At 49.8% G+C, this 26,669-nt stretch overlaps 1 protein-coding gene and 1 long non-coding RNA gene across 2 annotated transcripts in view; one reads left to right on the top strand and one right to left on the bottom strand.

Moving 5' to 3' along the window:
- LOC112950011 (serine/threonine-protein kinase TNNI3K) overlaps positions 1–24,065 on the top strand; it is a 64,284-nt gene extending 40,219 nt beyond the window's left edge. Inside the window, exons 20-27 of the mRNA XM_026042482.1 lie at positions 9,902–9,954; positions 11,214–11,266; positions 12,485–12,617; positions 15,603–15,712; positions 22,440–22,499; positions 22,814–22,983; positions 23,357–23,436; positions 23,871–24,065. Coding sequence (XP_025898267.1) covers positions 9,902–9,954; positions 11,214–11,266; positions 12,485–12,617; positions 15,603–15,712; positions 22,440–22,499; positions 22,814–22,983; positions 23,357–23,436; positions 23,871–23,947 — 736 coding nt within the window. The 3' untranslated portion in view covers positions 23,948–24,065. The remainder of the gene's footprint in view (positions 1–9,901; positions 9,955–11,213; positions 11,267–12,484; positions 12,618–15,602; positions 15,713–22,439; positions 22,500–22,813; positions 22,984–23,356; positions 23,437–23,870) is intronic.
- Positions 24,066–25,951: 1,886 nt separating this feature from the next.
- Positions 25,952–26,552, bottom strand: LOC112950000. Its single transcript, XR_003249922.1, has 2 exons — positions 26,490–26,552; positions 25,952–26,029 (listed from the first exon to the last, which is right to left on the bottom strand). It is a non-coding gene; the product is annotated as an uncharacterized LOC112950000 (long non-coding RNA).
- Between the last annotated feature and the right edge of the window lie 117 nt (positions 26,553–26,669).

Here is a 26,669-nt window from a genome sequence, read left to right as displayed (position 1 = left end):
CACCACCTTTGCTTTGGGCCGTCCTCTTCAGCCRGCCGCTGCCCTCACACCAACCACAGGCTCTTGTGGCCACCACCTTCCTTTTGCTGCCTCTCCTCTCAGGGAAACATGAGGCATGTAGGCATCTGTTGAAGAGCTAGCTGCCAGGTTTGCTTCTGCCATGTGTTTATGTGGAATAAAGCTTAGGGAGGCAGTCAGAAAAGTAGGGGGGAAAGGAACCATCCCGTTCCCGCCACTCAGGCAGCGAAGCCCTCCAGCACAGGAGTTGCAGCAGCMGCTGCAGGGAGCAGGCAGAGGGAAGGGCCGAGCAGCAAGGCAGGGCACAGCATCCCGGCTGCTGGGAAACACGGCCCGTTCCGCACCCTGGGAAAGCAAGCAGGAGCCTGGGAGCGTGCAGAACCGGGAGCGCCTGCAGGTGACAGCGCTGGGGACAGCAGCAGCGCTGCGCCCGCCGGCTCAGGGACACCCTGCCCTGAGCCCCGGGACAAGTTGGGAACGCTGGCAAGCTCAAACAGTACCTCGGCAGTGGACAAATTCCATTTGTTGTCATGCATCTATCTTTTCTTTTTTACATCTCTACAGAAGAGGTGTTAAACAACCATCGCAARGGGCTTAAGCCAGGACGTCTTGTTTTAAACAATTAAATCTGTATTTCTACACCTGAACAAGCGCGATGCTTATGAGGGGTGTTGAAAACCACAGTTCACTCAATGGCTCTGCTCACACGAGGCAAATGGAAGTTACTGGCTCATAGGATTTATTAACAGTCTGCAGCATGTAATTCAGAAACGTTGCTCAGGGTTTGGAAGGGCAGCACAGAAATGTTTAACTGTTTTGAAAGCCAGACTCTTTAATTTAACGACTGTTCTGCCCACACATATATGGGTTTGCACAAAAAAAGTCAATATTACAAGAAAAGTAATTTGAGCATTGGTGAAATCAATATGTACTATGGTTCACATCAGAAGTTTGTATAGAGTAATATCCTCTTAAATCAAAGCCCCTTGCAGGGTACAGCCGTTTATAATCTTGCATTGAAATTGCAATGATCCACTGCAAGGTTAAGAACAAAGGATCTCAGAAGCTGTAAATAGGAAGAAATGAATCAGATCACCTTTTGGTGATAACTAGTAGCTGTCTTTTCATGAAAACTATAACCTCTTATTTTCAACAATTTATTAACTTAGGCTTTGCAAACCTTCATATCTTACAGTTCACCATATTTTCTAAAAATGCCTCAATTGAGAATATCCTGTTGAACAAGACATGAACTGAAATAATCCTGAAGCCTGGAAAACAAACTTAGTTTGGAAATAGCCTGTTCTAAACAGCTAGAGATGAGAGAACATCATTTTTCTCAGTTGGGGGTATTTTCAAACCACTTGGTCTTACAGAGGCTAATAATACTTGTTCATCATGCTCTGCAGATAATAAGGCCAAAAGGTATCATTTTAGTCATCTGCCAATTTAGGACTATGAGATATTATGTGAGACAACAATTCCAAGTCTCTACTTTTGGAAATGACCATTTCGGAGCCTGATTTCATGAGTAATGTAGGCARTAAGTTTTGTTGACTAACAGGTATTTTCAGGAGCACCACTGCTGTAGGTTCAAGAAGTGCTTGGCAGTTAATGCAGCAATCTTTTGATTGCTTGCTTTTCTTAAAAAAGTCGCAATTGCCTTAGATCGATGAGCGTCTGTCAAGTGGCCCCTTCACCCTCACTTGGATGTTCCGAGGACTTTCACTCTCCTGATGGGAAGCAGGGGCCTCCCGAGGAGGCTGCTGAGTCTCTGTGTTCGGGCTTTGCGCTTTGCTCCCAGGGCCCACAGTGGAGGGACGCACATTAGAACCACAGAATCCCTAAGGTTGGAAGGGACCTCCAGAGGTCATGTAGTCCAACCACAGAGTCCCCTTGAGCTTATCTCCGCCACTGGAAACAGTGGCTCCAGGCTGAAGTCAGTTGCTGCTGTGAGTGCAGCTCACATGTGCAACTCCTTTGGTGACCTCCGTTTGGCTGGTGGAAAGGTGCCAGGTCTCGTGTCTGGCTTTCCAAGTCATAAACAATTTAAGACTCACAACAGGTGATTCTCCAAGCAAAGTTACTGTTCAGGAGGACAAAAATGTGAAAATASCACATTTCTGTGTTTTTTTATTCCCTAGCCATAGTTTTCACATACCCCTTGGCTCCAACAGCAGTGCTCCCCCCAGGGTTCTGCTMCCTACCTGCAAACAGTGGTATGTTGGGAGCTGTGAGAAAGACGAGGCCTGCGTGTCTGGCCCAGTGGATTGATAGGTACCCGTCCCTGCCGCTGCCCTCTGCATGGGCGTTCACCTTGGCTGCGCTGGTGTCACAGGAGGCTCCTGTCTGTGGCCAGTCCGTGCATGTGCGCAGGGGAAGGGGACACTGCAGCTCTGAGCGGGCGCTCTGCACCGCCCCAAAGCCGCACCGGCCTCCAAGGGAACTGCCTGTGTGAAACCAGCAACACATGCACAGCACTGCCCTCAGACCCTGCCTTCCCTAGACTGCTTCAGTTCATTGGGCAGAGGCTACCGGGAGATGATATTGAGCCTGCTGCAAAGCRCAGAAGATGACATTTTCACTAGATCCAGTGTGATAGAGTCATCTTGACTGTTAGGGCATCACCCATGTCCCTTTATATCCCTTAGTGAAAGCATTGTGGCAAAGGAAGGAATGCCAGCAGCTTTAAGTYGTCCAGGTATACCAGTGAGATAGGGGCTGATGTTAGGATAGAAATAGATTTTCAGGTAAGATTACTCTTTTGAAGATTCAGTTAACCATATGTAGTGTCACAGTGCTCTTAAAACCAGTAGCGTCTTGTAAGTGATCAGGAAATGTCTGTGTGTGGGAGATGTGAGCAAGGATGTCAAAAAGGTTGATTTGATTTAATGCCCACTGCCACTCGGAGGAGATTAAGAGATTGGGAGAGGGAAAAGGGATCTCTCTGTTTTTGTCTTACTTCCCTTTTTGGACCATTAAGGATTGGACATGCAACAACAAAAAAAGAATTCATAGAATATGATACCATACAGTAAAACTCAAGAGGACAAGACAATATTAAATTGATCTGGGGCTGGGCTGACAAAGGGGTGTGCTGGCATTCCACGAGGCGCTGGCAAGCATGAGCAATGCACACAGCTATCTTAACTTACAGTGCGGTGCAGGAAAGCAGACTTGGCAAAAGGGAAGTGTTTTCTGCTCCAACATTTCCCAAGCTCTGTTAGCTGCTTTTTTTCTTTACACAACATTTCTTACTTTTGGCAAAGAAAATATACTTGGAATTATCTTTCCAGAACGAGCATGTGCCATCAAAGCAAAATGAGTGCAGGTGAAGGATATGCCCGATGGATGTCGCACAGACCCACGGGGGAAGGAAGGTCGGACCATGCGACGGGCTCAGACGGTGCTGCCAACCCCCAGCTGGGGCACTGCTGTCCGCAGTGCATGAGGCACTGAAATTCCTTCTGGGAATTAGCAAAATGCCCGCACCGATGTGTGGTTATTCAGTGTCTGAGGCAGGTGGTCTTTGGGATTTCTTGCAGCATGGAAACATAACTTCAGAATGGAACATTTCAGTTAGGCAATTTAGGTAATATTAGAGAAAGTATTTTGTAATTTGCCTTGCACAGCCCAGTTTGAAATGCCTGCTCTCCACCGGAAATGCGGGTAGGAAAAATAAAAGTTGAAATCTAAAAATTTCCCGACTGATAAAATACATAGATTTCTTTCCCATTTGGCCCTACTGGATATTCCAGATAAGTGGCATGCTTTTTGTTAATGGTTCTCTACATATGCATGTTCATGGTGCGGATAATCCAGACAGATGCCAGAAAAGCAGTAGGAAGTGCTCTAGCCATCCTGCCTTCTCCCGCAGTGAGAGGCAGCCCCCCAGCAGCCGCCCGTGTTCCCCTGCAGCTGCCTCTGCCCCCCAGCAGCCGCCCGTGCCCCCCAGCAGCCGCCCGTGCGCCCCATCGCCGTGGGGCACCGTGGGAGCCGGGTCCCTCGAGCCGGCCGAGCCGCAGGTCGGGTCGGCCCCAGCCATTCCCCTGCCCTGCACCAACACCTGGGGCAGACACCAGCGCTTGGGACGGGATGGAGGCCCTGAGTTTACTGGGGTTGGAGCCCTCTGTGCGGAAGGGGCCCCAACCTCCTCTCTTTTTTGTATGTATAGGTAGTCTTTTTGCAACATCAGGACCTTACAGAACTTTTGAAAAAAAGCTATCTGTTCAGCCAAATACCTGTAATAATAAATAACAAAGAAAAAATAGACATTTTTCACCAAATCTAACCGCTCTTAAGTTGGTCCTCCAGAAAATCTCTCCTTCAGACACTGATATATTTATTGGCTTTTTCCAGGGGCTGATAAGGGCAGAGAACAGCCCCAGATCGCCTGGGCCCTGGCAGGCAGGGTGGTCGGGGTCTAGGTGGGGTCCTGCCTCTCCTCCCCATGCAGGTGATGAAAGACACAGCAGGGAGCTCTGCCCAGCTAGGTGTTTTCTGTCCCCAAGCAGCTGTGCCCTTGTCACCTTTCCTTGAGGAACACCGGCAGTGAGCAGCAAGCTGTGCTGTAGAGACCTGTATTGCAAGAACTGACTGCAACTGGACAGTCACACTCCGAACATCTGTAAATTCCAGCTATTAGTTGGGGCTTATATTAGAAAATAAATCTTTTTTCTATTTTTTTCATTTTGTAGCTTTGTTAATGAAATTAAAAAATAACAAAGAGCTGAGGCAGAGCTGAAAAGATTACATTCAATTTATTGTGAATTGATGTTTTGTGTGTAATTTGATGGCTCTGTGTTCATTCTGAAACTATGAGGATATGGCAGGGAAAAGAGATTACAGCTATTCGGGCTTCTTTTTGCAATATTCTTTTAGTAACCATTAAAAAAAGAATTATCTTTCAATATAACTTTTACACTATCCCTTTTGGAGGGAGATAAGTTCAAGCTGCCCTACAGTGTTTAGTTCTTCCCTGTGAAACCTTCATTAGGGAGACAGAACTAAGAGCTTGGAAATAATTTCCTGAAGTGTCTGTAGTGCTGATTGCTTCAGGAAGACTGTAGAGTCTTTTTGTTTTAAACACTGTCATTATCAAATGGAAAAAAAAAATGAAATTCTGAGAGAACAGGGATTTCTGCAGTGCCTGGACAAGCTCGGAATACAGAGTACCCCCAAAGTGCCCGTGGACAGCCCTGGAATGCTAACCGCTGGGGAGGGATCGCCCACTCTAAGTTGCCACATGGTGGGAACTTCTTCTTTTGCCATTSTGCACAAGCAGTACAGTCTGTGAAAATTCATCCTCCGTGTTCCCTTTCCTATAAACACACATTCTTCTCAGACGTGAATTTCGGGTTTGGCAGAAGGTTTTATTCAGTGCAGGATCTTGGAAGGATGCGCAAGGCCCCAGCACGAGTAAGAGGCATGTGAGCTGGCAGAGGCGTGCGGGCACAGACCCGCGCCCCTTCGAGCGGGAATGCCCTGCTGAGTACTGCACACACCTGCATGCACACAGCAGGTATCTGCAGTCGTGCAGCCTGCCCAGGACGCGCAGGGCGGGTTGGCTCAGGCAGAGCCTCCTTGCAGCGCAGGGATGGTGCTCGTGAGCCTGGCACTTCTTCCTGCACCACGTTTCCCTTTGCGGAGACGCAGAGGCCATCGGGCAGCCGGGACGCGCCACCCAAGAGCTGGTGTCCTGCGGGATGGGGGTGCGTGGCCTTGGGCGCCAGCAGCCGAAGTGGGGGCTGCCCTGGCGCACTCTGCACGTGCTGGGCACCCCCAGTTCCCCCTGGGCTGCCCCGTGCCCGAGGGATGTGCCACGTTGTGCCACGTTCCGCCTAGAGCTCACGAGAGCTCCGGTGTCACTGGGTCGACGCGGGGCTCTGCTCCCGTCTCCCTTCCCTCCTCCTGCCTGCYGAACACCCTCCCTTCAGCTGTTTGCTTGGTTTGAGTGATGTCCTTTGGAGTGACCTTGGATTTTAATCCTAAACTCACAGATGAGGGAGGTGAGGACATGCTGAAATTGCCCTGATCTTATTTTATTCTKTGACATTTTGAACTTAAGACTGGTGCTCAGGACAGTGACATTTGCTCAGCTCAGGTATAGAGAACGTTGGTACGTGATGAACGGTCTGCTCCCCGCTCCAGCCTGCCTAACCCCACACCTGGCATTTCCAGACAAAAAGAGCTCTTTTTATTGTTTATTTGAATATGCATTTGTACGTGAGGAAATAGGGAGCTCCATGAAAGAGGCTGAGCACCAAATCTAAATACAGAATCATGTTCCCAAAGATTTGGGATASRGTGTTCATCTCCTGGTCCTTTGTATTTTCTTCATCTGGCAGTTATTCTTGACTCTCTRACATTGACCTTAAACTAAAGAAAAGTGCCCTTAGCAAACACTGCAGTAGGGAGTAATGTATTTCTCCATGGTTAGGTAACATGGACAGTATCAGTCTTTCAGCAAAAAACAGAGGTTTCTTATGTTTGTATCTGGTCTGAATCCCCAGAACTCAGGAGTTACCTGTTCAGTGCAAAGTCAACAGTGAATTCCTCCCAAATTAGAATTATTTCTTTCCTAAGGTTAGTATTCCATTTTTTCCTTTCTAATCTGAATCTGTCAAGATGAAAATGTGTAATAAATGCACATTTGGTTCTGGGTATTTTCCTCTTTGGAGCTYGAGTGTCTGAATTACTCTTCTTTTGCTTTGGTTTAGTTTGCAGTTCTGCCTATCTGAGCACAAGATGGAATTTTAGTAAAATGGATAAGAAATATTGGTAGTTTTATGTAGAAATATTTTTTAGCTGTTTTGTTCATATTTGTGGAAATGCTGTTATTAATAGGGTGGATATATGTGTAGCATTTCTTCCCAGATATTATCAAAATGCACTGCATTTCTGCCTTTGAACAGATAATATGTAAAGAAGGCTGCATTTTCTTTGCCTTACCCTCAATAAATGTGTATAAGCTGCCGCACAAATCTCATAATTCAGCTCTTCAGCCCTGGTAGTTAAGGACAAATCCAGAGGCTCAGCTGTAAGCCTCTGAACACAACTCGGCCACGGCTGCTCGGGGGGTTCCGCTCCCGCAGCCTTGGCGGAGGCGCCGCGGTTCGCGGTTCGCGGTTGCTGCGGCTGCAGACATTCCCTGCAATTAAAGCACGTCCGTGTGTGGCACAAGTAATTACTGGTGGCAAACGGCGCCGCGGCGCTCAGGCTGTCCCATCTCCGCCGGCCTCCTCTGCCCCCTTCCCATGTCCAGAGCCGCGCGTCCGCCGACGATGCAGCCGGTGTTTAGACATCAAGGGTCAGATGAAGGTCTCGCCGATATTTCTAGCATGTGAATATTGTATTTTGCTTGGGCTGCTGTCAGGCTGGTGAGAAGCAGACGGGAGTTTCTGCTCGGTTAGGCCAGCTTTGCTGCCTGTGCTGCCACCAAGGCACACGGTGCCTCGTGCTCCCGCCACGGGGACGCGCCAAGCGGGGCCGGGCTTGCCGGGGCTTGGGACACTGTGCAATTACTGTGATGGCAGTCAGTGTGCTCGCGCTGGCTTACGTGCCACGGCGCGAGGGACTCGTGTGGCACGGGCTCTCGCTGCTCGAGAGCTTCCTCTTGCAGCAGATGTTGGGAGATGCCTGCGCCACACAGGCGCTCACACTCGCTGCAGCCCTGCACGAAGCTCGCGCACCTCCTGCCTGCAGGACTCCTCTAGCTACGGGACTGTGCACACTGTGAGTCAGGGAGAGGGGAGAGCACGAGGAGCTGCAGGGACGGTGTGTTGTGAACACGCCAGGGCAGCGGCAGGGGTATCACATGAGGGATATTTGCCTTGGTCCTGAAGACCCTCATCACTAGGTCCTGGGTTTCCTCAGGAAAGGAAAACAAAACAAGTTTGAAGGTTTTTGCCCGTGCTCTGTGTTCACCTTAACGCAGCTGGCATTGAAGCAAGAGGAGAGCTGGAGCAGGCGGTGCAGCGTGGCGGAGCCGCGCGAGCAGCGCTGCGGGCCGGGCTCCGCTGGCCCTGTGTCCTCACCTGCATCCCGTGGCATCCCGAGGTGCGGGACGTGCGGCACGGATAGGGAGYGAGGCCTGCACACACCAGCTGCCCAACATCAGGGCATGCTGGAGCACCTCGGCATGGCACCGAGAGCACCTCACGTGGCAGCTGAAGTGCAGAAGTTTGACTCATTGTTCGTAAAGTAATAGAAAAGTTATTTTTCTTCCTTATTTTGATATACCCTTTTTGTTGATACAAGTAATGTTATTAAGAAGAGACTTCAAGAACTTAACGTCATTGCTCAGTCCTGCCGATACCGATCTGCGCCCGCTGAAGGTCAGGGCAGCTTTGCAGTTACCGCTGTGGTGAGCAGGTCCAGGTCAGAGGGCTTTCTAGCAAGGCCAGCGTTCCTGATACTGTTTCCATCTCTTTATTTTYGTATTAATCCTAGTTATCAGAAATATCAGGAAAATTTCTGTCCCATCGCTAACTCCTTGTTCCTTTTGGTATTTAATTCTGTGCTGCCGTTCTCGATTTTTCAGTTAAAGTAGTTTTCATAAGTCAGAGTTTTAAGCCGGCTTCTAAACCATTGTCTGTTGTTTTCTAATCACAGCCTTCAATTGTCCTTGTATTTGGCCGAGCCTATGAGCCTACGTTTGARTGTAGTGATTTACCCAAAAGCCTCAGGGCACATCTAGAGCCCAAAGCAACCCTGTGTCCGCGTGAAGGCGCTGCCAGTGCCGCAGTGCAGGCGCCGTCCCAGTGCTCTGGTCCCTGCAGGCAAACAGGGCTCCAGCGAGGAGAGCGTCAACGTGCAGGTGATGGGGAGCGGGGCTGGGGCTGCCGGGGCTGGAGCGACCCCGCTCCGCCGGCGCATCCCCGGAGGGCCCTGCCAGCCTCCGCTCCTCTGACCCTGCAGAAACCCTTTGGGCAGTGCCCTGCACTTGGTACGTGTGAAAACCTGCGCTGAATGTTTGGTAATACRGTTTCCAGTAATAACCATCTGTTGGGCTTCCAGTTGTGCCCATCAAACAATGATACTCGTTTCACTGATAATAAGATAAAATGTAAAAATTTACTAGCACTAATTACAACTTGGCGTTGGTCCCATTGCGGGAGGGGCTGCACCCCACGGCCCTTCCCCACCTGAAATATCCTTACGGGCACGAGCCAGGTGTTTGAGGAAAGTGACGCTGCCTTGACAGGCTTTTTCAGGTACTGAAGATGGAAACTATGACAGTGCTGGGTGTTCTGGAGGAGASAAGAGGGCAAGGATCTCCTTAAATCACTGTAAAATATTGCAGTGCTATTTTTTTCCCCAACTTAATGATTTCTTATGGCTTCTAGTGATACCTTATAGAAGCCATACYTTATATATACACGTAGTCTTCAGATCAGTTCCTGCACTTCTATACATACTTCTATAGTATTAATACCTGACTTAGGAATTAATACTATGAACTATAGTCACTACATGTAAGCTTTAAAAAAGAAAAAAATCAGACTATGTAATTATATTTAAAGACTATATCTGCATTTATCTTCAGATATCTTCTTCACTTCATCCTAGAGATCCAGTGCATATAATTAATAAAGCTGTTATAATTGATGTRTGACTAACTACAGAAATTACTTTGTTCAGTAGTGATTAGAAASTGACATTCTCATTTATTCTCAGCATTAATCTGTGTACTTTAGGCTACAACTGTGAGATGTATCTAAGGGAGGTTATCGAAAAGCATTTGTCTTTTCAAGGAAATGAATTGAAGGCCTTAAGATCACAACTGTTCAAGCGATGAGTCAAAAATCTTAAACTTTTCACTGCTTCTATGGCACTATGAAATAACTGTCTATTTTAATAATTGTYTTTTTTTTTTTCCCAGTCACAATATTCTTCTGTATGAGGATGGCCATGCTGTTGTTGCTGATTTTGGAGGTGAGGAGGGTTTATGAAAGATGTATCATTAACCTCAAATGCCCTAAAAATAAGCATGTGGTAAGAAAAATCAGGAAGTTGAGAAGGTTGCTCTTCATTTCATTAKAGATGACAGAAGAGGTTTTAAGGGACGAGAATATCCCTGTTTTTCTCAGTTAGCAGRTTCTGTGGAGTAGCCCGCAGTGCATCTGAGGATGAAGCCTAGATGACTGTGAGATGTGTCCCGATTGGAGTAGGTTTTAATGGTGGGTTAGAGGAAGCAGTGGGTGGAAGATCCTGCCATGGAGGAGGTCAGAGACGCAGTCAGGGTCTGAGAACGGCATTTCCGTGCAAGTCAGTGCTTGTGAGCAGCCAAACCCCAGGCCATGGGACGGGCTTCTAGCATTCCAACTGGGAAYGTACAGCGCAGTTCTCCGGCCTTGGCGCTGGCGGTTTGGGCCGAGGGAGCCGCGTGTCTGACGCCAGAGCGAGTTCGGCCGTGGCGAGCTGCGTGTGGCGCGGCGGCCGGCGCACTTGTCCGGCGGGCGCACGGGCACCGCTGAGAGCAGCCTGCCCCGAGCTGCTCCCGGACACGAGCGGCCCCTGGACGTGGTGAGCGGGAGCGGGAGCGGGAGCAGGAGCAGGAGCGGGAAGGGCAGCCGGGGCTGCGGGGCCTGGCCGGGCGCGGGAGCYGCCGTGAGCGCCGCGGCCACCGCGGCAGCAACCGGCCAGGAAGGGCTCCCCAACCACCGGGCTTGTGCACAGGCCCTGCACGYGCTCCTTCCTCAGGGCCACAGTCCTGCCCGGGGACTTACTTGTGTGCCATAAAACACAGCACACACTTCCCACACTGTGTTCATGCCAGATCTCGTCGTTTTTTGTGGAACTTCTTTTCTAACATTAAATAAGACCGACAGGCTCCCATGGGGTTGAATTTTAATGCAGGGCTCGGTTACTGTTTGTTGTAAATCTGAATGAAGTTACACTGGCCAGTACARATGACCCCACAAATTGGGAGGTGGGTCCTCAGCAGCCGCAAACTGCTGCTGTGTCGCTGGGGCTTGGCAGGTTTCCACCAGTGCTGACCGGTGCGTGCCTGGGAGCCTCCATGGCTGCCTGCATCCCTGGTGGAAAAGGAGCTATCGCAGCGCCCCTGGACTTGCAAAACCCAGGCGCATAAAAGAAGGGGTTTGGTTTTGAACCAAGCATTTTACAGAATTAGGTGGGTATTTGTGGTTGGTTCATAGTAAAATGTGTTTTGTGGGTTTTGTGTGTTTCAGAATCTAGATTTTTGCAATCTCTGGATGAAGACAACATGACAAAACAACCTGGGGTTTGTTTCTTGTTTTGTTCCGGTAAAAAACCCATAGGCAAACTCAGTTTAGGAGAATATTATAGTAGAAATATTTTGCTGGAAAAGATGCTCTGGTGAAGGTTTCTATCTCCTTTGTTCTCTCTTTTTTTTCATCTCCTGTAAGTATTGGAGTTCAACCTTTTCAGTAGCAGATATCACTGAATGCAAAGTATATTTTCAGTTTTGCACTCAGAAAGAAATCTTCTACTGTGCAACAGAAGATAATATTTTTGAGGTTTTTACCTGTATTCTATTGCCTGAAAAATTCTTAGTAAAATATCCTTTTTTTGTATCCACCCAGCTGCATTTACACACACATATTGCTGACAGGTGGTCCCTATTTCTACTAGGGAATTAGTTATTCAGCACTAATTTGTTGTGGGGGATGGTTGGCAGGTTTTGTTAGTTTTTGAATTCTTTCCTCTGTTTCAACAATGATCTCAGAGGGCCATCTTCTACAAGACAGTTTGGCTTCCCAAGATTGAATCYGGATGCATTTGGTGTGTCACACCGCAGTGATGAAACTTGACAGCATCGTAGTCACTGATTTCAGTCAGCCAGGATTTCATGGTCATCCTTTTATCCACATTAATACAGACGCACGGAGCAAGGAGCAAGCTGGGCTGCTGCAGACCACGTGCTCCGCAGGCCGGGGGTAGCTCACAGGAAGGGCTGTCTTGCAAAGAATATACATTAAATAGCCAAGTTCAAGGTACCTGTGCAGAGGCCCTGAATTTGCTCCTCCAGCTGCTTGCGACGCAGCTCAAAACGGAGCCTCCACAGAGAGCAGTGGGGAGGCAGCCCCCAGCCGAGTCCTGGTCGCTGCCCCCCGGCTGCAGCTGCAGCTGCAGCAGGGCTGATCACCAATGTTCTCCACCTGACAGTGTGGCCTCCACACGCTAGAGCTGGCTGTTGGGGGGTTGGTCCAGTAGCAGCCTCTTGTTTAAAGCCTGGTTACGTGGCTCTAGAGAGCTGATGCAGACATGATCCTAATGCTGTTGCATACAGAGCACAGTGATTTGCTGCCTGAATTTTGCATGCTATGGCGAAACTTTTTTTCCCCGATGACCTTGCCTCTTAGCTTGTAGGGAAGGGAGGCAAAGAAGCAGGGAGTAAAGCAAGCATATAAATAGAGGAGAAGGTGCTCTGCCTGGGCACAGATCCATGCTCGCCTGCTGCTGCTGTTTCCTGGTGCAGAACCTGCGCTGGATGGCCCCTGAGGTGTTCACCCAGTGCACGAGGTACACTATAAAAGCCGATGTCTTCAGCTATGCTTTGTGTCTCTGGGAGCTCTTGACTGGTGAAATTCCATTTGCCCACCTAAAACCAGGTAAGATATTCAGTGAGTTAACATGTAGACATAAATAACAGTCAATATTTTGTTAGTTTGTTATTAAGTGTATAGATGATGCCTTCAATGAAAAGCATAGAACTAGTTCACTACAATCACACTATTATTTGCCCCCATAAGCTTGTTTTGAGGTCAGTAAGTACACCCAGTTCAGGGACTGTGACCAAAGCAGCCTGGCCACAGCCCTTGTCTCCCACATTGTCACTGGGGTTGTGAAGTGCTGCTCAGTTTAGCTCTTCCTCAAGGGTGTTCTTGTGAAATGTAATATATTTTTCTCAGTGCATTACTGTTATCTTTTCAAAGGCATAGTTTGTGATGCATGAAAAGTTTTCCTTATCCTGTGGTCTGCTTTCTTTTCTTTTTTTCTTTTGTCTGCTCAAAGAATTTTGAGTGAAGATTCATATGTCTGCTTTTTTTTTTTTTTCCCCTGAGATTATACCTCCATTAAACTCCTTTGGAAGTTCAGCCTTTTGCGTGCAAAGTGCACAGCTATCGTTAACAACGTTAGTAATTAGTATGCCGGGTCTGTATATGACCTTCTAAATTGTATTTGCAGGTTTTCACAGCTCTTTATTTCTAACTGCTCACATACTAAGTGCGAAAGCCAGGCATCCGAATCGATTCCACTTGAGTAGCTAGAAATAAAACACAGTTAGCTGTCAATCTGCATTCCAGTCCTGTTTTGTGTTTTTTTTTTTTTTTTTTTTTTTTTTTTTTTTTTTTTTTTTTGCATTCCCTTTCTGCTGGTTATAGTATCTTTGTTCTTGATTGTTTAACTGGAAATCAACACTGTAGATTTTTGGATGCGCACCAGCCCACAAAGCAGCTGAAATTTGGTTCTGTCAGATGTTCAGTTGAGTAATTTTCCCCTTTTTCATGGATATGAAACCGAGACCAAAGACCACAAAGCAGGTGATTCTCAGAGGCAGCAGTTTCTGTTTTCTGACTAGTTCCCAGTCTCCACGGCCTCTTTCATTGCAATGCTTATGAAAGATATGATGTATTTACACATAAAGAAGATATTGGAATTACTGCATGTAAGATTTAGATTTATGTTCTGCAAAAAGCAGCTTTGAGGATGCTGTATGTTTTATAGTCTGTAAAATTTCTACGTTTTTGGTATGTGTTCAGATAATGACTATTCAATTAAAAACAAATCTCATTTTTCACAAAGTATGTATATCTAAGTGAGGAATGACAAATTTCAGTGTTCTGCAGATTGCATACAATATTTTCTAAAGAAAAACTTGTCATTCCCCACTCAGATRTACATACTATAAAATAGCAGTACAATCAAGAATACATAATTAGTGTTCTGCAGATGGCATACAGTATTTTCTAATTATGTATTCTTGATTGTACTGCTATTTTATAGTTATTTTTGTGCATGCTGAGAGGTCTGGGAAGTCATTCTGATCCAGTTAGGTGTTGAAATAATATATGATTATGAAATGTGATCCTAAAGAAAACTAGATGTCACCTACTGAAATTGATGCAGTTGGCACGTGAAAAGCAGCTCCGTATTCCCTGCTGAATCTGGTGCACAACCTGGCTTTGTTAGGGTGTGATGTATTTGGAATTAGATAGCCCTTTATCGAATTTTATAAGCAGTTTTATAGCTATTGAATCCAAGTCACTAGTTACTTGATCACATGGAAATRTGTAAATGAGATGCAGTCCCTAAGGAAATCCCGTCCTCGCTCGTTGAGCCCCGTTCCGTGCAGCCCTGCAGCGGGTAAGGAACCTGCCGCGTGTGCTCGGGCCCGGGAGAGCCGGCGAGGAGGAGGCGACGCTCCGTGTTGGCTAGGGGGACTCGAGGCGTTGTGCAGGGCTCCTGCAGCGCCAGGCTCTGCAGGGCGGGAGGGAAATGCAGCTCCTGGAAGGGGCTTGCGAGGCTCCACGCTGAGCGGTGCCTTTGCCTTCACACCGCTTCCTCTTACTGCCAGGAAAACTTAGCACGGCGTAAAATACAGGAAACAGTAATAGAGCCTGAGTCTCTAGCTGAAAGAAGTGGGAGATGGTTTGGCATGAAGAAATTTCAGAATTTTTCCAAAATATAGAAAGATGGAAAGGGGGGAAATTGCATGCTAAGGAACAGAGCATGGTAACTGGAAAGTTTTGATGGGAAGAGATTTGGGTTTTATACCAAAGACATAATTGAAAGGAAAAAGTAACGGCCTGTGTTTTAAGCACTGAGTGCTAACCAAGTAAACCATGGAATAATGTTGATCAAGCAGATAAATTGTGTGCAAGGTAGTTAAAATGTCTGTTGGAAAGATGAATTGCTTGTAGTGAATGGTCTAAATTGCAAAGATAAAACAGTTTAAGAGCATTAGAAGAGCTTGATTTGAAACTGAGTGCTGTGCTGGGGCAGATGGACTCTCCTGGCAGGACTGAGGGATGCAGTGTTTTCAGCCCATCTACCTCAAGCATCCTTTTTCATCCCTCTTCATCTTTTTTTTAAACTATGTGTTTAGCACTAGCTATGCTGGTACCTTATTATTTGTCTCAACAGCAGTTGAGGACTCTCAAGGAGGAACTTCAAATGTCTCCTACAGGCAGTATATTTTCCCATTGCCTTAACTCAGCTAGAATGTTATCCCAGAAAACAAAATGCTTGTAGGTGCATTTATGATAAGTGAATATTTTAGCTGCTGAATATTTCAGTAACAGACTGGACCAAAGCTACTTTAGACCCAAAGTTTTGCTTAATTTCAGAGAGACTTGCATAGTATTTTGTAAGMCTAAATTGTAAGAAAGCCTTTTTTTTAATATATATATATACATATACAATACATATATATATATATACAATAATGTGTCAACAATACAAATGAGACAGAAGACCAGAATTTTAATCCGTGGAAGTTAGTAATACTGCAGCATTTTTGCGTGYGCTGGGTGTATGCGGTGCGCGGGGCGCTGCGGTGCGCGGCGCTCACGGCGCCCYGCGCTCTCTTGCAGCCGCGGCGGCCGCGGACATGGCCTACCACCACATCCGGCCCCCGCTCGGGTACTCCATCCCCAAGCCCATCTCCTTGCTGCTCATGCGCGGCTGGAACGCCTGTCCTGAGGTCAGTGTCGTGCCGCCACCTCCCTGCTTGCCCCCTGCTTGCAGCAGGACCCCAACCCCAGCCCTGCATGTCTAAAATCCCTGCTATGATCTGCTTAAAATTTAGATTTCCAATAGAAAAAGTAACAATAGTAGCACAGGACATGAGTGTATGTTTGTATCTGTAGTACTTGGATGTAATACCAGTAACACTCTTACACGTATTGCGTTTTCTTGATGGCTGGACTTCTTTTTTCATTAAGTCTTTATTGCATTTTTTGTGTTTCTGCTGTGTTGGAAGTGTTCCACCTCACGAGCTAGTCAAACACAGGAGGCTGAATATAGGAGGAACAAGGAGGACAGAAAGAGGTGGTTAAAAACAGGTAGGAAGCAAGAACTGAACTGAAGTGAGAGAATTAAGTGGCCAGACAGGTGTTAGCAAAGAAAGTCGAGACTCCTGAGGAAACAGCAATAGAGGAGTTGATGAATTGGAGAAATGGAAATCCCTTTAGCCATAGCCAACTTAGCCATTCAAGGAAACTTAAGTATTCACAGTGTGAAACTTCAGTCAAGACTTGTTTTGGGAATGGTTTGGGACAGGAGAAGCAACAAGAAGTCGTGCAAATCCTTGTTTGTGAAGGAGGCAGCCACTGGTCTGGGCCGTCCCGCCGTTCGTAGCGGTTAGGCCAAGCTCCTGATGTCTGCGACTTGCCGCAGCCTCCTCTGCTCCTGCAGAGCCACTGTCCAGGTGTCCCTTGGGCACAGGGTCTGTGTGGGCGCGTGGCGAGGGGCAGGGCTGCAGCAGGGTGCCCTCGTGGCCACCCTGAACCTCAGCGGGTTCTGCAGAGCGCCCCGGGGCCCCAGGAGCTTAAAGGAAAGCTCTGCTTCCTCAGCGGCAGGGGATCAAGCATCCTTGCACGCTGTGTGTCAGAATTCAGTAGTTGCAGGTGAAAGAAAGCCCTTCTATTATCTATTAAGCAAATACAGCAATAAATGGAGCCCGTAAATGTTTGAAGGAATGCAGTTTCTACATTGTAGAGAACAGAAGTGTTTATGAGCACTGGCAATGTAAATTTTTTATGTGAAGTTGGTGCAGTGTGTTCCAGATTCAAACCGAAGCTGCTGCTCTGGTCAGTCGGCACTACCTGTTCCATCTTCCTTTCACTGACAGACCGAGTGATCCTGTCCCTTGACTAGACCAGACATGTTTGCTGTGTGGGCCCACCCGCCCCCAAAGCCACTATCCAGTTATTACACTAAACAGCTTGCACTGATTTGCCTTTATGTTTTTCAGAAGCTTTAGTCAAGCGGTATTTGGTATCTTCTGACCTGTTGAGATTTCCCATCAGAGCAACACTAATAGTTTTCGGGAGAGCTGCGGCAGGATGTCCAGGGCTTTGGAGGAAGCGACAGGACTGTCGTTGTTGCCCCTCTCCTCCCGTTCCCCTGCCCGGGAGGTGATGCATTAGCACACACGGCAGATGGTGGCTTCAATGCGGCTTTTGTAGCRGCGCTTTCAGCTTCATTTATCCTGCAAGGAATTCGAGGCACCTCATTTTCTGCCTCAGAACTACTGTCTTTTAGCTCTGCCAACAAAGACATCTCTTTGTGCTCTTCCAGTGGCATCTGAGCTTCTTCGAGCACCTTGTTATTTTGATAGGGTTGATTGCTTTCAGTCTTGCACATYCTGCACATCTTCCATGCACATGGTGCTGTGGATCTGAAGACTGRCATTATGGCCAGTAATGAATTCCCTTTTTCTGCAGAACTGCTGCCGAACGTGCTGTAACCCGGTCATGTAGAAATTACCTTTTTCATATAGTGCTGTTGTTATTTGCTCCTCATTATCCAAAATGTGTAGTATATTTTCTGATTCTGAAATCATTTTTCTGCCTGAAAATATTGTTTCCAAATTTGGTTCATTTTTATTAAGTGGTGTTTTATTTCCTTTTTTTTTTTTTTAAATTTCTATTTTTATTCTCTGCTCTCCAGTGTTTTCTGTCCTGTTCAGATTGTCTGCAGTATCGGTTTCTCCTTTCCAACTCCTACTTAACTGCCAGGTAACCAGGGTACTTGAGAACAAGCCTGGAAACTGGGGACAGGGTTAATTTCTGTTCAAATTATATCACTCCATAGAGATGTGGGCAACAAGAGCTGAATTGTAGGAAGGCAGAAGGCCTCCTAGTAATGGCAAATGTATCCCTGTTCTTCCCAAACTATTGAATGTTTCTTGTATAATTAGATTTTCACTCTGGATTTTACTCTGTATTGTCTGCCTTGTCCTCACAATCCTGCAGCAACTTCTCCAGTTCTAATGACTCCGCTTCCTGCAGGTTTGTTCCGGGGAGCGTTTGGCCAATGCACGGAACTGCGTTTTTGGAGTAAATCGCTCTTTTTTCATGAGCACTCACATGCTCCTTGGATTACACGATACTTCCCCTTATTTTCCTTTCTTTTTCATAGAATTTCTTTTCAAAGAAGCAGGCAGCTTTCTCTGCATTTCAKCTGGCAATTGCTTGTGCGAATGTCTCGTTTTCTGCTCCAGGTTCTCTCAACGAGGTAATCCACCTGATCAGAGACTGGCTTTTCTGAAAGGATGCAAACTAAATTTCACACTTCACAAGTCATATCCTTCTATTTTCATTATACTTTTCCGTTTGGGTTCATCTTCTCTCAGCCAGTTGGTTTTCCAGGAAGATCCTGGACAGAGGCYAGTTCACCCTCTCCACTTTGCGTACTAGAAGCTGTGGCAGTTCAGAAGCAGAAGCAATCACTGGCTTTTTGCAGCCAGCTTTTTGCTGCTGTCTCCTATGGAGTCAGTTGTCAATGCCATCTCATTGGCCAGCTCAGGTACATAAAAGCTAGTACTTCTTGGCATGCATCTTCCCTTGACCTTGGGTTCTGGTCTAACAGCTTCAGATCTTTTAAGTGTATCAAAAACATCATCTTTACTGTCCGCAGGTCTGCGGCTCCCCAGACTTAGTAGAGTTAGGCTGAAGAGACCAGGAAATTAAAGCCTGGTGAAGGGAAAGGAAAGAAGGGGAGTTGGAGGAGGAGGAAACGGCACCGTCCTTTGCGGGCTCGGGGAAGGCAGGTGCTGCTGCCACGGGCCCTGGCTGAGCGGAGCAGGAGTGAGGAATGTCCCGAGGTCCGTCCTTCTTCATGGCAGGAGCTGCAACCTCTCTGTCAGGGCTGAGAGGAAGCTCTGGTGGTCTGTCCAGCTGCATCCTTAACTCACCACTGTAATCTGTGTTTTGCCTGSATTGAATTATCAGGATCCATTCCTCGTCCAGCCTCCTTCCTCTGAGGCCTGGGTCATTTGTGAGAAACGTCGCACAACTCTGCTGTGCACCCAGATATTAGACTTCCTTCCCATGACRCGCCGTGCTCGTTGGATTGCAAGCCATGGGTTTTGTCCCGTGTCGGAAATGCTGCTCTCGACGTGGTGGCAGGGGCTGCACAGGCCCCGGCAGGGTCCGTGTGGCCAGCGCTTCCACAGCTGGTGCTCAAGGCAGCCCCTTCCTGTCAGCTCCGTCCCTCATCCCGAAAGGGGCCTCTCCAAAGCCGCAGCCAGCAGTTCAGGTCGCTGCGCCCTTTGGGCCTCCCTGTCCTGCAAGTTTTTCCCTGCCCGGTAGGGAATTTCCTTTGCTGAGTCTAAAATAGCAAACATGACCAAAAAAAAAAAAAAAAGCTCTCCAATGATACCCTGGGAACTTTCACACAAGASTTTTATTAATGCTGGTAAACACAAACCCCAGACATGTTACAACTAGTAAATTATTCTGTATAAAAGGTAACTTTACTCTAGAGTTCAAAACACGTTCATGGTAGTTGCCATAATTACTGTTTTCAGGAGCAATTTCTACAGAATAAAAGTCTAATACAATGAGTTGTTGCAGTAATGTCACTGGCACCACACCTCCCTCACATCCTGCAATTACAACTGGCTTATAATGATTGGAGGAGCGTGGCTGATTATCCCGCTCAACTAAATACCAATGGCATTAAAAAAATACATAGAAGTTGCCTCCTGGTATTACAGAATAGTGGTTAAGGGAAGGCTGCTTTGCGTTGGCCCTTGCAGTGTGTTGCTGAGAASGTGGGCTAAGCAAAGCGAGGCCGCCCGCACCCCAACACCCCCAAGAGGCGGCTCTGGGGCCTCGGTGGGACCTCGTGGTGCCTCGGTGTGCGCTGGAGGGAGCACGGGAGCTCTCACCTCAGCAGCCYGCGTGGCTCTGCCTCCGCATGCAGGTCGGGTCTCACAGAGCAGGTTGGTGCTCGCGCAGCTCCGACTCTGTGTGCCCCTGTATTTCCGAGCGGGTGGGCTACCCACAGGCAGGGTGTTTGCGGGTGCTAACGCACAAGTGTTGGTGCGTGGGGCAGCTCTGCAGGCACGGGCTGCTYGGTGCCATCTCACTGGTGGGCAGCGTTGCCCTGGCCCTGGAGAGCCCAGGAATGACGGGTGTGTTCACAACGCTGGTGCTGTGACGGGTCCCCAAAGCAGGATAATGATTTCCAAACTCATTCCCAGTCTGATGGGTCTCATCTCTGTTGAGCAGCATCTCTGAGCCCTGTGGGGCTGGTTGGGTCCCCTCATGTGTGAGAGGCTTTTCTTCATTTGAGGATTCCTGAGCCTGTACTTCTGGAGTGCAGAGCAGAACCAGGCCTTTCCCTGGAGCCCTTTTGCAATTGTGTTATCTGGAAAGGCAGGTGAGTGAGAGCCTAGCGCCGCCCTTGCACTGGGCGCTGTCCCCGCTGGCAGGGCTGGACCGGAGGGGACGCTCCTGCGTGCGTGCAGGCGGCGCTGGCACTGCCAGGCTGCACGTGGCAGCTGGGCCCTGTCCTGCCGCTGCCCTCCCGMCTGCAGCACCACCGCTGTGCTAAACGTGCTTGCAGCGCGGGGCATGGCCACTGTATTGCATAGATAGCTTATTACAGGATTATTAGGCTTCTGACTTCTGGAATATGCTCTTGTCTTTCAATTTTTATGGGCTGATGTTAGGATTTTTTCTATGTAACTACAAAGCAGCTGCTACTAATCATTGGCATGTAAGTCCCATTCTGTTTGAATTTATTAATAAGATGTCATACTAAATTGTTGACTTAAGCAAGCAGTAAGTAATGGATATAGTCACTGTATCTTGTTAGCGTTTCCACAGCTCATTTAGCCCCGATAAATAAGGACCCTTCTTTCAGCACCATAATGCACTTGTTGCTAATGGGCATCGCTTCCTCCTGCCGCTGCTGCCGGCCCGTGGCAGCACCGAGGCGGCGGCGGCTCCACGGCAGCCGGGGACACGAGCTGCACGCACGGCTGCAGAAACGCAGCAAGATCAGCTGCTTTAAGGTCTTCTGCTGCATGAAATGGCTTCATTGTCAGTAAAAATGAAAGCTAATTGGAAGCTTTTAAATTACTTCTGAAGGCTTTAAAATYTTGGGGTGGGATCCTGAGCAAAGAAAAATCTCTGACTCATTTTGGTTGGAAAAGACCTAAATACAGCAGTGTTGTTGCTCTTGAGCTGCTGTTTGAAAGGTTTCCTTGTGGAAGTGTCCTGCTCTGCAGCAGCGGATCTCGAACCAGTCAATACTGACCTGGAGGGCAGCTGTAAGTTCAGTATGGGGATTAAAAAACGTTCTTTTAAAGAATGCCACTTAGTTATGGAGCGGGGAGTAATGGGATAGCCCATTATCTATAGATATATCTATAATAGGAGGAATAGGAGGAAGGACCTGGTGGGCAGCTATTGCATGGATCACCAGAGCACAATACCTGCAAGATAAAAGCCAGCCTGGATGTCACCATCCCAGATGTCATCCGTTTCAGAGTTTCACTTTAGGTGCATCATCAAAGACATATTTGCCTCTGTAGTTATTTAAAAGGGGCATGGGTGCTGTTTTGGTGAATTTGAGGACTCAGTGCTCCCAAGCCAGAAATCTAGGAACTGCTTGTTGGGGGGGAGAGGGGAAAAATAGGAAGAAAATGGTGTGTATCTATGTGGGTTTTGCTGAAGACCTAGGAAATGCCTCCAGATTTGAGGATGCCTTCTTCACTTTGCCTTGAATTTTATTCAAGGCTTATCTCAGCTGATAACTAGTTCCAATGTATCACGTTGTTCCCATTTATCAGGTACTTGAACATCTGCCTGCTGCAAACTATTGACTGTACTTGTTCCAAATGCAAACTGATGACTAGAAAATTAGACAGTGGGTCTTAAGCACTGTTTTTCATTAGCTGCTTTAATTTGTGAGTTTTAATGAGATTCAGTGTATTTGCTGTAATACTTGGGGTTTGGTTCAGGAACACATATAAATATTGATGCYGGTGGCTTGTGAGCACCTGGGGCTCTTCAGCAGGAGGAACCTGATGTTCCCGGGGGTGCTTCCTTCTCCCTCCCCGCAGGAGCCGCCTCAGGTCAGTTTTCAGGTTGGCTGAGGTGCGTTTGGAGCCCCCTCTTTGGCCACCGCTCGGCAGCACCAGGGTGCCCTGGTCTACTCCAGCCCTGTCCATGCTGCTCCCGGGCCCTCTGCCCACCTAGATGAGGCCTGCGACTCCTTAGCGGCCTTGAGGGGTGGGTTACAGGGCCCGTCCCGGCCTGCGCCCCCTGCACCATCCCCTCYGGGGCCTCCCCTGCTCCCCAGCAGGCAGCCAGCCAGGCCAGGGCGTTCAGAGCCGCCGTGAGCCCGCTTCATTGCACCCATGCCGCCCCTTCCACTGCTAATGCCCGTCTGCTTCTGCGTCCTCCTCACAGGGAAGACCAGAGTTTTCAGAAGTGGTCACCAAGCTGGAAGAATGTCTGTGCAACATTGAGGTAAAGACCTTGGTTCTGCTGGTGGGTGGGTGATGARCAGGGTGCAGGCAGGAGGGCAGCGCCGGCTGTGGGGGCCACAGACCGGCCATGCTGCCCTGTCCTGCGCTGCTTTTCTGGGGACGTGGCCAGCAGCCATCCATGGGTGGCCAGGGGTGGGCACCTCATTGCCGTGAGGGCCAGGAATTGCTTGGGGAGGAGGGGGAGAGGAGGTGTAGAGGAGGCCCTGCCTCGCYGTGTCCGAGCGTGGCGCATGGAGTGCTCTGTGCGCGGTGCCCTGCCGGCTGCGGTGACAGCACCGCTTCCTCCCATCGCAGCTGATGTCACCGGCGTCCAGCAACAGCAGTGGCTCCCTGTCGCCGTCGTCCTCCTCGGACTGCCTGGCGGCGCGTGGCGGCCCAGGTCGCAGCCACGTGGCCGCGTTGCGCAGCCGCTTCGAGCTGGAGTACGCCGTGAACGCGCGGGCATGCACAGGCTGCGCGCCCAGGTGAGCAACACGGACACCCCGCCAGGCACTTGCTGCAGGAGCAGCTCCCAACACGAGCTAGAGCTGCGGGTCCACGTTTCACCCAGTTATGCCCACAGAAAGCAAATAATCCTTATTTAGGGTAAATCCACACCCGTGCCCTCTGTTTCATTGAGCACCAAGACAGCCGGTGCTCCCCTTGCAGACCTGCTTGTGCAGCGGGTGTCACCCAGCGCATGCAGGGAAGATGTGTGGGCCTGCGTTACCCGTGAGCTCCACTTAGCCGTCACTTTCAGCAATAGCAGGGAGCCCAGCCTCACTCTTCTGCATTCTGGGTTGCTGTTGTTGCCGGGCATTCCCCTGGCGCGCGCTGACCCGCTCTGCTGTTGCACAGTGCCGGGCAGCTGCCGGGACAGGGGCTCTCCCTGGACGAGATGAGAAGGAGCTTCCAGTACCCGCCGATCGACCAGAATGGTGAGTGAGCAGCGACCGCGGTCTCAGGGCCATTGCTGAGGAGGGCACAGGTGGACACATTGCTGAGGTGCCGCGCAGTCAAGCCGGACGCCTGCGGTGCTGCCCGGGCCCCCCCGGCCCCGTGACGGCTCCGCGTGCGCCCAGGGCGGAGCCGTCACGGGGCCGGGGGGGCCCGGGCAGCACCGCCAAGGAGCCACCCTAGAGGTCCCAGCAAAGCTGCATGCCAAGGGCCACCCAGGACCATGAGCGGGAGCGACAGATCAGAGAGTCCCTGAAAGGGCCTGCACACAAATCCAGTGGCTTTGGAGAATTAGTACAGTTAGAAAACACTAGCCCTTATTCTGAGCCCTCTGAAGATACAATTGAGAGGTTAAAAGTGCTTCTTAACATCAGATTTCTGCTTTTGTCCTGACACTGCCCTCCTGTGTTCGCAGGTTACGTGTCGGACCCCATGAGCAGCCTGCGCTTTCACTCGTGCAGCAACAGCGGCAGCTTTGAGGACAGCAGCTGACAGCRGCTACCCCGCTGGGCTGGAGGGCCCCACGCCGAGCGCCTTTATGCAGTGGTGGTAAACGTCCCTGTTGCGATTTAGGGTCTACATGTCAGCCTGCTCCAGCGGCAGGGCAGCCTTGGGGAGAGCTTCTTTTGGGGAGCTGTTCCCTTTGGGGTGCAGGGAGGAGCTGCGTGTCCTGCGGTTCAGGGGCTGCCCCTGCATGGGCCTGTGCAGGGGCCCTGCAGGGAGATGTGCAGCAGGGTCCTGGGCCTGCTGCTGCTCCTACCACAACCCTGAGGCAATAAAACTGGGGACGATGCTTGGAAGTTGTTGTGTTTCTCAGCAGCTGAAGGGCTGGGGGTGGCGTTAATGCAGCGGTGGCACASGACCTGTGTGTGTGTGAGTGCCCAGAGAGGGGGTGGCAGAGCAAGGGGAGCTGGCAGGTAGGGGATGCAGGGAGCATCCGGGAGCAGCCGGATCCCACAAGCGCTGGTGCAGGAGGGGATAGAGTCYGGCCATCCTGGGAGGGCAGCAGGTGGGGGCCAGGACTGCTGCCCTCCCTCAGCTGCCCCCATCCCCCTGCATGCRGGCAGCAGCGCCGCTGAGCCCGGCTGCCAGGAATTGCTCATACGGTGACGTTACTTGTGGGAACTTGAGGAATGTCATGGGCTGATGCAGCTCCCTCTGGGCCAAAGGGAATGTGCACGCGTGCATGTGCATACAGAAGAAACAAACCTCCAAGGAAGGTCATTTACATTCATTTCAATTCACAGCATTTCACACACCAGGTGTATTCAACTATGTAATACATAAACATAGATTATCCATTTACAGCAATTTTCATATTGAACAACCTGGAAAATGCCTTAGTCCAGCAAACAGTCCATTACTAATTTTATAAATAGGCCCTGATTAAATAGAAAGGCCACTGCTGAATGATGAAAACTCCAGTACTTGCGTTTCAAGCAAGTCCCACTCACCYTGCAGAGAGAAAACATCGCTGCTGGGGCACCAGCCATCACTGCCCGTGTCCTCGAGAGCTGCTTGTTACTGCAGCTCCCCTCTCCACCCAGCCCTCTGCTCTCATAGTCTCTAATACAGTTTGGGCAACTCTTCTCTTTCAAAGTAGTTTGCAATATCCAGATTTATATTTTCAATCTAGCCATCTTCAGGACAGGAAGAAACAAACAAAAATTGTTTGATCACATTTAGATTGCCTATCCSATGTAAAGTAATCATAAATAATGTGGAGTAACAATGCACTCAGACTCCTGCCRTTCGTTCCCCGCTGCAGGGAGTAGGCAGCACGCGGAGCGGGGCCGTGCAGCTCAGAGCCCTGCAGGCTGCGCTGGCGCCTGGCCGGCACAGCCCAGGCTCGCTGCTCCTGCCGCCCGCGCCCAGCTCCACGGGAAGTGGGTGTCCCACGGGGCAGGTAATGCACCTCCTGCCCTGGCCCCCTGCTCCCAAGCGTGAGCACATGGGGCTGTGCCCGGCCCCGCGCTGCAGCAGCGCCTCGTGTGCCGTGGGGCGCTCCCTCGAGCCAAGGCTTAGCAAGGATGTGTGTTCATACCGCACGCGGCGGGGACGCCCCCAACRCCCTGTGACACCTGCAGAAGGGTGCAGGGAGGGGGCAGCCACAGTGCACAGTGTCTGCCTGCACAYAGACATCGACTGGGCAGCTGCCCCAGCACCGCTGCAGCCGCCCACAGGGACAAGCCGTGTCTGCAGGAGGCGACTTCAGCCAGGACAATACTTGTCTGTGTTTTGGGAAAAAAAAAGCGTGACAGCTGCGTAACAATCCTTGCGATTACTGTCTTCCTAATTACAAAGGTGAGCCATTTCCTGAGCCAACAAACACAGGCTTATTGGAGTTGTGCGCTGCACAGTAAGAAGCTGTTCCAGGAAAACATGGCAGACGGTTACAGCACTCACRGAGTAAAATAAAGGAGGAAGCAGCAGCCCRACCCACAGAGATCKCCAGTGAYCTGGATAAAYACGACAGAAAGCAGCACCGGGGAGCTGTGGGAAGACTCAGCGGAGAGCTCCTGTTACATCCTGGGACTGCATCAAGGCCATCACTGAGCCCCCTTTCAGAACATCCTAGTAAAAAGAAGCACAAATGAAAATAAGCGCTGTGAGCTGCACAGTGGCCACACTATGGAGAGCTGCCCAGTCACYACTCTAAGAGATTTCCCCTCATCAGGAGGTACTGGGGGAGTTGCAGGAGCTGGGGCTGCTGCTCCCTCGTAGAGCTGGGCTCAACAGAGCCCTGGCCACCCCTCCGGGCACCTCCCTGTCACTCAGCGCTGCAAGAGCCGCCACTGCCGGCGCCCAGCACCCCCCGGGGACGGGACAGCCAGGGGTCATGAACCTCAGGGCTGCTCAGCCTCGTCGTGCAAGCGAGCGGGCCCAGGAGCAGGTATGAACGCCAGAGCTGCTCTGCTGGGTGGCATTTACCATCCTTCACCCCAGCCGTAGGTACTKGACAGCAGACGTGTAAGGAAGGGGATGTGGAGAACAGGGCAGGGCCATTGGGGGACTGGGCTGGCCAGACACTCACCTCGCACGGCTCTCCGCTGCTCCTTGCGGTGCCGGGGGCTCCCGCGGGTGCCCTGGCGCAGGACTCTCCTTCCCTCGTTGCCTCTCGAGCTGCTCCTCAGGCTCCAAGATGCTCCRTGCAGTTTCTGCGACTGCTTTTCCTTCTCCCTGGGCCTTCTCACTGGTGCCGGRTGCTTTCCCC

The sequence above is a fragment of the Nothoprocta perdicaria genome, unplaced genomic scaffold, assembly GCF_003342845.1.
Source record: "Nothoprocta perdicaria isolate Ctin4 unplaced genomic scaffold, notPer1 scaffold_304, whole genome shotgun sequence".
In the NCBI taxonomy this organism is placed as follows: Eukaryota; Metazoa; Chordata; class Aves; order Tinamiformes; family Tinamidae; genus Nothoprocta; species Nothoprocta perdicaria.
This window is presented reverse-complemented; position numbering and strand designations above follow the sequence as displayed.